We start from the raw sequence: 10,205 nt of genomic DNA, 5'->3' as shown, positions 1-10,205 counted from the left end.
CTAATTACTGAAGATAGGAATTGGAATCAGAATCTCATTCAATAATTATTTCCCCAAGACATTGCAAATAGGATTTTGTCAGTTAAAATTCAGCAGAGTAGGGACAAATTGCAATAGGATTTGAACAAATCCAAGCAATATGATACAATTTCAGGTTACAGAATTGACTATTTATTTTACCATACGCCTCTGGAGCTTTGCCCTAATTATATGCAGTAGAAAAAGCCGTGAATTGATCTATGGAAGTTGAACTTGCCTCACAAAATCAAACTATTTATCTGGAAAGTTCTCCATGGCCAGCTTCCGGTGCTTGCTCAGATTCATCGCTGCATCCCATCTATATCACCAATATGCCCATGCTGTCATGAAGCAACAGAAACAGTTACTGAAACAGTCACTCATTGTTTGATCGATTGCTCTATAATTAAAGATGTATGGTCTCAGAGTTATCTTCATGATTGTCTTCCCCCTCAGAGTCCTAACGACTTTTGGACATGGTGGACTACATCAACAAAGATACTTAACTCGTTGAAGGATGCTGACCGTAATCCTCAATCGCTTGCCATCATTTGCTGGAACTGCTAGAAAGCTCGCAACCAGTTGATTTTTGAAAGTTCTACTTCAATGCCGTCTGCCATTCTAGCAAGTTCTGTCAAGTTGCTCCGTGAAATCCAAAGAACTCCCAGTTTAGGTCGTCTTCTCCATGAGGCAAACTCTTAGTTTCATTCAATTTGATTTATCATTTTTTCTTCTTTAAAATTTTTCTTCATTTTTCGATCACACACCGTTGGATGAATACCTTCAGTGTAGTATTTTTGGAAAATCCCCACCTTTTATTATGCTATCTTGCTTTTGGACATCTTTACATTTCATTTTTCAATAATTAATGAAATATAACCTACTATCTTTTAAAAAAAAAGTTTTTGACCCAATTAAGGTCTTTGATGGGCCAAACCAAAAGAAAAATTAAAGATCAAATTAGAACTGTGTTTTTAAGGATGAATACATAGTTTTATAAGGATTATAGATTTAGGACCAAGCATTCTGTGAGCTTACCTCATTCACAAGCAAGAGCTCTGCCGTATCTTCCTTTAATTTAGAATGGTGAGTTGTATATATATATGATCACATTACATACTCTAAAATATTTAATATCATATTAGCAAAACAATCTTTTGCATCAATTCCAAATTACACAAATATATAAACTTGGTTTACTCTATAATTGGATACATATATCTAAAATTAAAAATTAATTTACATACACTAAGTTGATGCTTGACTATCTCCTCCATCCGCCATATGCCAAAAAAGGCGGTGATGTTGATGGTTCTATGTTAGCTGGCGGATCATGAGAACATGTTCCATCTCTCTCTCTTGAATTTACAGTCAAAAAATGAAATCCAAGTTGAAACAAAAATTAAGATTTCTCTAATTAATTATGTCCGTGGGGCAACTTAAAACTCATAATAAGAAGATCGATTCAATGGGAGGGTTTGTTGGGTAACATTATAATATTCGACAAAAACAAATTGTGTTTATTCCCTTGGATATATTATTAGCAGTGACTAGTATTTATATTGTTGCTTGTGAATTAGACAAAGCTTCCTTAATTATTCAGCAAATCACTATATTTTTATCCTCATGATGGATGACAGCATATGATGGATGATAAGCTGTTTTTTCTTTATGATGTTTTCTTTCCCCTCGTTTATTTAATTACATTTCGCTTCGAATCAAATCCAGAAGATTCTGAGTTTAAAGTTTAAACACAAGTGCTGATTGCTGAAAATGTATCATTAGAAACTAGCTATAATAATAGCGAGTCATATTAGTTTTGGAGTTTAATTTTGATGCACTGAGAATGTAAAATATTATATATAATTCTATAATTATATTTATTTTTTTAAATAATTATTTAAAAAGTAATTCTTTTAAATGTAATTTACAGTACATTAAAATTAAATTATTAGTTTTACTGTTTTTTTTATATATATATATAAAAAAAAAGTAGTGTAAAAATGTTTTGAAAGAAACACGACTTAGGCTGGAGCGGGCCGGCCCACATTGAGTTTCAATGGGAATTGTCCCAGCGGCATGTAGTACTGTTACTATTGCAATTGTTAAGCATTTTTGGCCCATTATAAAAACTCCTACCTTTGTGAAATAAAATAAAATATTTCAAGCAAGCAAGATAATGAAAGATACCAGTTGAAACGCAGTATTTGTGAATGTTTCACTAAGCAACCAAAAATATTTACTTTGATATTTAATTCACGAAGTTCTTTGCTAAGAAGCTAGTCTACTAAGTTGGTATTTTTTTATCCAATACTATCTAGAATAACCATCCTGAGTATTAGGGATAATAAACATCTTCCCAAGAACTTAAACTGATTTTCTGGTTTACCAAGGATCGAATTCTTGATCTTTCGGATCTAGAGCTTTAATACCATGTCATAATACCACTCATCCCAAAAGTTTCAGCTGGTGAAAAAAGTAACATTAATGATTATATCTCTAATACTCCATAAACTTTCATTGTACACATTGTACAAATATTTCATTGGTTCATACTTTTCCAATTTATAATTATTTTCGTTAAGTGGTCTTTGAAAGTAGTAAGAACTCTTTTACAGTTTTAAGCTAAAATTGAGAGAGAATTGAGTTGAATTTGAACTTTGTGGTTCTATGATATTAAATTTCATTGATCAAGATTCAAGTTGAAAACAAATAAATTTTATTTTTAGAACTCATTCAATATTAAAAAGTGAGCTCAAACTTTTAAGTGTTACCTAAAGCTGCATATTTCTGAAAGCGAAAGTAGTAGTTATAAAAAATACAATTATGTTAGGGTACACAAAATCAACCAGCCAGTAAAATACACATTGAAATAAATATTAAAAATAAATTAAACTACATATATATTTATACAAAAATATATAATAATTAATTTAAGTGTATAAATAGTATTTTTATAAAAAATATTAAGGTCATGGTAGAAAATAATAAACTTGAAGCTTACAAGGTAGTATTAGTATAGGAGACCACTTCGATAAAAACACTAAAAATGTTTTTTATTTTTTTTAAAGACGTTTACATGTGTCATGATATTATTGGACATTTTTATTAAATTGATTAATAATTTATTTTTTAATAAACTATAATAAATCAGTTTATTATAACAACAATAATAAATCTAATTGTCGCACTATAATTATTATATCCGATTTGATCCGATCAATTACACAATTTAAATTGAATCATGTTTAAATTTTTTGATAAAAAAAATCAAATATATCCCGGATTTTTGTTTAAAAAAAATCCATGATCTTGTGGATTATTTAAATTGGTTAGTTTAATGAATTTGATAATAATTAAATTTATTGTTATTGTTATAAAAATTAGTTTTATTTTAGTTTGTTAAAAAATTTAAAAATAATCGATTTATTAATATATCCAATAATAATAAGACATATAAGTGTCTTTAAAAAAAAAAAACGTTTCACATATCTTTACAGGAGAGGATTAGCATAACTAACCAAGCAATCAAGAAGCCTCATCCTAGCATGCATTATCGAATATTTCAATGATCTTACATACATTTAATAACGAAACATACTTAATTAAGGAGTTAGGAAGATCCATGACTCCCACAACACTTGAAGATACACACGCAAACATTACAACGAAACAAAAACACGATATGATGGCTGGGTACATGCATAAGTTTATTACATGAAACACCTAATTATTATTAATTATTTGTTTGCAAATCACAACATGTATATAGTTAAATCGTTCATGATTAATTATATTTACTTTCCGTTACCACCACCATATGATCCTGAGCCAGCATGGGACCCTGCATATGAACCTGCTTCCGAACCTGCTCCGGAGGAACCTGACCCGGTCCTAGATCCAGCTCGGGATCCTGCATAGGAGCCAGCTTCAGAGCCAGCTCCGGAGCCAGATCCCGAGCCCGATCCTGAAGAAGAAGCAGAACCTGAGCTCCAGCTAGATCCCGAGCCAGAACCAGATCCTGCACCGGCACCCGAACCTGCACCACCTCCACCACCAAGGCCAATTCCTATGCCTGCACCAATCCCAACTCCTATGCCACCAAGGTCCAACCCTAGGTCCTTTCTTTCCACTCTGCTTTCGGAGGCTATAATATTAACGGCAAGAAGCAAAGCAACAAGACCTAAAGCCTTCGTATTAGCCATGTTATACAACACTCTATGGTACTTAATTATTATGCCTAATAAGCTATATTACTTGTTATAACTATATGGCTTAAAATGTTTTAATGTAGAGTTATATTAAGATGGTTGCTATTTATATAAGATTATAGGCATACATTGTTACATGTGCGTAGCTGGTGAGGACCGAAAGCAAGAGGCGTATGCGTCGTATTGTGACACATTATATGAAGTGGGGTGGGTGCGACTTGTGACACATGCTACTTTCTGCCTTGCAAAGTTGAAAAAATAGTTGTATTATTATTTGTACATACATATTTTACTCTATATACATAACTGTTTCTTTATTATTATGAAAATACAATTATTGTGTAAAGTAGTATAAAACAGACTAAATTTCCGTAGTGGTTTTTTGCACTATTTTTTTTTGCATTAAGTCATCAACTAACAAAATAGCGTGCTAGTTTTGACTTGTCATACTAGGTTAAATAATGTTTATTTGTTTTGGTACTTAAATAAGGTAAAAATGAGGTTATTTTAGAGAATAAGTAAAAAAAAATAATTTGTTATTTACATATTATATAATTTTTTTTCCGTCTTCTTATTTAATTTTATTTAAGTGCCAAAACAAAATAAAGTCATTTAGTCCTTTATTAAAGGTGGTAAGTTAAACTAGTTTAGCACTTCATTTGCTGACTTAATACTAAAAATTCCAGAAACTAATATAATATTTAAAGCTGAATTTTAGCTAGAGACCAATATAATAAAAATAATAAATCTAAGAGACTATTTTAAGAATTTAGTCATATAAATTATAAAACATGTATAAGATGAATTTCATATTTGATATCATTACAAACAAATATATAATTTAGTATATTAAATAAAATAGATATACATAGTTTTTTTTTTAATAATTATTGTTTTTTCGTTTTTGTTTTTCTATATGTTGAAAAAATGGAGAGTGAGCTATCCATATTTTGATGAGAGCGGTATGTGTAAATAATTCCTCAATACCAAATATGAATCGAAGCCAACTTCAGCGAACACAAAGTTATGGACCAAAATGCATGCCTTTTTCAAAGTGGCAATATATAGCACAGAAGTTGGATATAAATTAATTGATAATATTTTATTGTAAAGATTGCCACTATAATGCCTTATCCTTCTTAAACAATCACAAGCACATTGTATATAGTGGGATATGATGATTGGCACTTAATACAATTCCAGGTAGGAAAAATGAAAAACTGAATAATGAACGATAAGTTTTTTTTTTTTAATATAAATATTCAATGATACATGTTATGTGAAGAACATTCTAGAGATTTACCTACTATCTCAGATGATTTGCTTTGTGGCAGATTGGTTTCACCATTCTCTTAGTCTAATTAATAACTCAAATAATGGAAATCATTGTTGAGTTTACCAATTAAATAAGTATTCAACTTTTTTTTAATATATATATATATATATATATATATATATATATATATATATATATATATTGATTTTTTACTTTGAGGATTTGGAATTTAAGATTAGAATTTTAATGTTTAAAATTTAAAAATTTAAGATAAAAATTAATTAATATGAACTAAAAAAACTGACTTCTTAATTAAACTCTAATAATAGGGTAAATTTCCATATAAGAATATATAATGTATAGTTTACTATAATAAAAAGAGATGACTCACATACAAACGATAAAAACGTTTTTTTTTGTGAGGATTATGTCTAATATAAAGTAATACGTATCCTATTTATTTGAGTTAAATATATTAATTGAACCGAAATAATTCATATATAACACATATAATAAACCGATTTTTGAACAAATAAAAGAATAGTTATTTGAATTAAAGTGTATTATCATATTTTAATTATTTGAATAAAATAATTTAAGGTGTATTATGGTATTACCCTATTAGGCATATCGTATTCAGAAAAATAAGTTGGGTAATCCATATGCGAGGCGTCCCCATAATAGAACTAAGGCATGCAGCATGGACCTTGGCTTTATTCTGATCTTGAGTTAGAAGGAGAAAACGAAAGATTGTAGTCTTTCTTGTTTCTAGGCACGCAATGAAATAGATAAATTTGATTGTGATAGCAAAGTCAAGAATATAGGCACGCTAGCTTTTGGTTAGGGCCTTTGTATTATTACTATATTCACGCCCATGCAGCAGCAGAACAAAAAGCGAAAGGGACTACCACTTTACTATCACGGTTAGTTACCCGAAGACCAATGTAAAGTAGTAATACTTGGAATGAACCCTTTATACTATTATTGCTTAATGCTTAGATTATTAATTTATTATCGATCAATAATAGTTTTGGAAAACACGTTACTTATTTAATAACCAACATATAATGACAACAACTTTATTACACTGCATCATAATCTTTGCTTGACTCAAGAAACTAATTAATACTAACGAAATGAAACACAAACGATTTCTCTTCACGACAGAGAGTCCACCATATTACACTACGTGTTTATTCATAGCTACAGATCTAGGGTTCATACCAATATTTATTTATTACACAATAATCACTCTTATAATTAATCACCACCACCCTCGCCATAACCCCCTCCATAACCTCCACCATAGCCTGAGCCAGACCCACCGCCTCTACCACCACCGCCACCTCCGCCTCCGCCTCCTCCACCACCGCCTCCGCCACGGCCGCCTCCTCTTCTTCCTGATCCAGCCCTGGATCCTGCATATGAGCCAGCGTAAGAACCTGCTTCAGAGCCCGCTCCTCCACCACCACCACCTGAGCTAGAAGAAGAAGATGATGAGCTTGAAGAAGAGCTAGAACCAGAGGCAGAGCCTGATCCAGCTCCAGCTCCAGCTCCAGAGCCACTACCACCTCCAAGGCCAAGGCCTAATCCAGCTCCAACTCCAAGTCCTATCCCACCAAGGTCTAGACCCAAGTCCTTCCTTGCCACTCTACTTTCTGACACCATTGCTGACATCAGAAGTAGCAGCCCAAGTAGAATACATGACCCGGATGATGAGCAACCCATCCTCGATCAAAGCCAATAATTGTTTAGCTAGCCAGAACAACAACGAAGAACAAAGTATGGAGGGTAGGGTATGTAGTGTAGTTGATGTATATATATATATGTGGCTACAATACTCTTGCAACTCTGACCTGATGAAGCATATACGTCAAAGGTTTTTAGAGTATTTATAGCTGCTAAAGTGCTCTCTGGAGTGTTTTTATTTGGCTGTAATTTTTAAAATGTCTCAATGAAAACATAAAAGTAAACCAGAATACATTTTATTGGCATATGTTAGTGTATTTCAATAATTTAATATTTATATATGTATTGGTGAATTTATCAAATGGGATCTAAATAAAGTAGTGTGGAGTGATGCAGGGGTAGGATCGGAAAGTGGGGGAATGGTTTTAGGCGTGGCGTAGTGTGGATTTTGATAGAGAGAAACTTGTGGTTGACATAGCCGAACCGCTCTGGAGCATCACTGGATTGAGGACAAGTGCATCCAACACCGCCCCATATGATGGCCACTCACTATAGTGGGATGTTTATTGTTGACTATTTTTGTTCTTAATTACATTGTGCTATTTTAAAGTTTTTTTTTATTCACTGACTCTTGTGCTGACAACTCACTCATGCCTCATGCATAGAGGCTTTTGTTGATACTCGTCACAAAGTAAATTAAAGTGTGCTGCCCAAATTCCCACTTTATAGCTTCGCTTCTGTATATGGTGATCATATTGCATTGTGGATTTTTCTAATGTGTTACTGTGTGTTAATGGGAGATAGATATTACTAGCAGACACTGCTGAGTAAGTGAGTATGAAAGACAGAATGGAACATTTGAAAACACACAGGTAATATATATGAACTGAAAATGTATTTTTTGAGGTTAATTAGTCAAATTTCTCCTTTAGCTAGATTTATAAAGAAACTGGCTTCCATTTAGTTTGGTTTATATATAGCATTTTAACTTATATACTTACATGCATATCTTTATACTGGCCATTTTGAACTCCAGGCCATCTTAATACAACAGAAATATATTATATGTATTATTTTTGTGTGCATCTTCTACTTTTTGTGAAATGTATACAATAAAAATATACAGTAGAAAAATAATATAATCATTATTTATCTACTTCTATCATTATCCAACTTATCTTTATTTATATATGGGCTCAAGTATGTTTTGTGTAAAAAAAATTAGCCACCACCTATTTAATTAGTCAGTTATGTATATAAAATATATATTTAAAATATATTAAATTATATATATTAGATTTAAAATAAACTAGATTTTCATTACAGTTATTTCTATAAGAAGATGTAAACAAATATTTGTTGAGATTCTGAATACAAAATTTATGATGCGCATATAATTAATGAATTTTAAAATTACTTTTATTTATGTTTTCCGTCCAAAATTAAAAGTTCTTTTCATCTATAAAACAGATATTTTAGCATCAACAATTTTTAGTAATTTTGGCGAGTATTTAGTAAGTAAAAATATCAAATTATTTTTATTATATAAATTTTATTAGTTTATGTGTGTAAATTTAAATAAGTATAAGTATAAATTCTATTAAATTATGTGTACAAATTTTAATAAATATAGATATAAAAAATATAATTTTTGTGTAAATATAAATACAATTATTACTACTCAAATATCGATTCAAAATAATAATATTTGTTAGCTATGTAGTATTGCTATTTAAAAAAGATATTAGTAGGTTCATAAGGCGGCAGACAACATTAATTAATTTCTTATTTTGAATTTTAATATTAGAATTAATAGGATATAATAAATTCACTCAATTTAATTTTTCAATCAATAAATTTAACTTTAAAATTTATTTGGTTTTAAAAACATGACAAGATAAGATATTAAGAACAAGACAAAAAAATAAATACACAAAATTTAGTTAGTGTTTTATATTATTTGATGATAATTTGAATATAATAAAAAACAAATAATAAAAGGTCTAATTTATCTTTTTTTTACACAAAAGTTGGAATAAAAAATATAAAATGATAAAAAATATAACATATTTGTTACGGTACGATGATAATAAGCCACGTAAAATTTATTATAGCCACATGGAATTTATTTTTCACATCAGTATTTAATTTTTTTTAAATATATATTATATCACCACTTTTATTAATACACCCCTTTAATTGAATAAAAATAAAAAAATAATTTTTATTTAATTTTATAAAAAGTCTTAAATATCCTTCCTTTATTTGATTAGACAAAAAGTCCTTTTAAATTAATCAAATTTTAGAATTCAATTAATCCTAATTTGATAGTTTCAAATAATTTAAACAATAAAACAAAAACATACTAAAAAAATAAAAAATCAAAATTGTTCTTCATCTGGGTTCAAAAACCTTCTCGTTCATGCCTCTGAAGGTTTGAGTATTTTCCATCTTCTTCTCTCCTCTTCCTATCCTCTCTCTCTGTCTCTCTCTGCTCAATTTCTTTCATCTGTCTCACTGTGTGTCGCACGCAAGATCTCTCCCTCTCTCCTCTCTTGTCTCGCAATCGAGGTCATTGCCGCGTCATAGAGCATCGCTATCTTGCGCGTTCCAGAGAGCGTCGCCTTCCTCCTGGTTCAGAGAGCGTTGCCTTCCTCCTGGTTCCGTCTTCCTCGCCATCTTCTTTTCCGTCTTCCTCATTCTTCATCACTGTTGTCAGCCTCTCCCTTCCGGTAATTCCCTTCCTATGATTTATGTGATTTGAATTATTATAGCATTGGTGTGATTTTTGTAATTAGAGTAATTTGGTTTGATTTACGTGATTTGATATTAGTTGTTAATTTTGACAAATTGTTGAATTCTTATTTTATCTGCATATGTTTCTGAAACTGTGAATGCAATTTTTTTAATAAAAAACTTAATTTAAATCACAATAGTTTTATTTTTCAGATGCTGCATAGTGTCTTAATGCACATCTAATTTCATTAGAAACAAATTGTTGATTAACTTTT

The 10,205-nt window shown here is 30.4% G+C and overlaps 2 protein-coding genes across 2 annotated transcripts; both read right to left on the bottom strand.

Annotated features, from left to right (window-relative positions):
* Window positions 1–3,525: 3,525 nt before the first annotated feature.
* Window positions 3,526–4,393, bottom strand: LOC112699253 (uncharacterized). The gene has a single exon (XM_025751695.2). It carries the CDS (start codon window positions 4,221–4,223, stop codon window positions 3,816–3,818), a length of 408 nt encoding a protein of 135 aa, XP_025607480.1. The 5' UTR covers window positions 4,224–4,393; the 3' UTR covers window positions 3,526–3,815.
* Window positions 4,394–6,533: 2,140 nt separating this feature from the next.
* On the bottom strand, window positions 6,534–7,510 carry LOC112699237 (uncharacterized). Its single transcript, XM_025751694.3, has one exon. It carries the CDS (start codon window positions 7,231–7,233, stop codon window positions 6,766–6,768), a length of 468 nt encoding a protein of 155 aa, XP_025607479.1. The 5' UTR covers window positions 7,234–7,510; the 3' UTR covers window positions 6,534–6,765.
* Window positions 7,511–10,205: the final 2,695 nt, after the last annotated feature.

Source organism: Arachis hypogaea, chromosome 1, assembly GCF_003086295.3.
Source record: "Arachis hypogaea cultivar Tifrunner chromosome 1, arahy.Tifrunner.gnm2.J5K5, whole genome shotgun sequence".
NCBI classification, from domain to species: Eukaryota; Viridiplantae; Streptophyta; class Magnoliopsida; order Fabales; family Fabaceae; genus Arachis; species Arachis hypogaea.
This window is presented reverse-complemented; position numbering and strand designations above follow the sequence as displayed.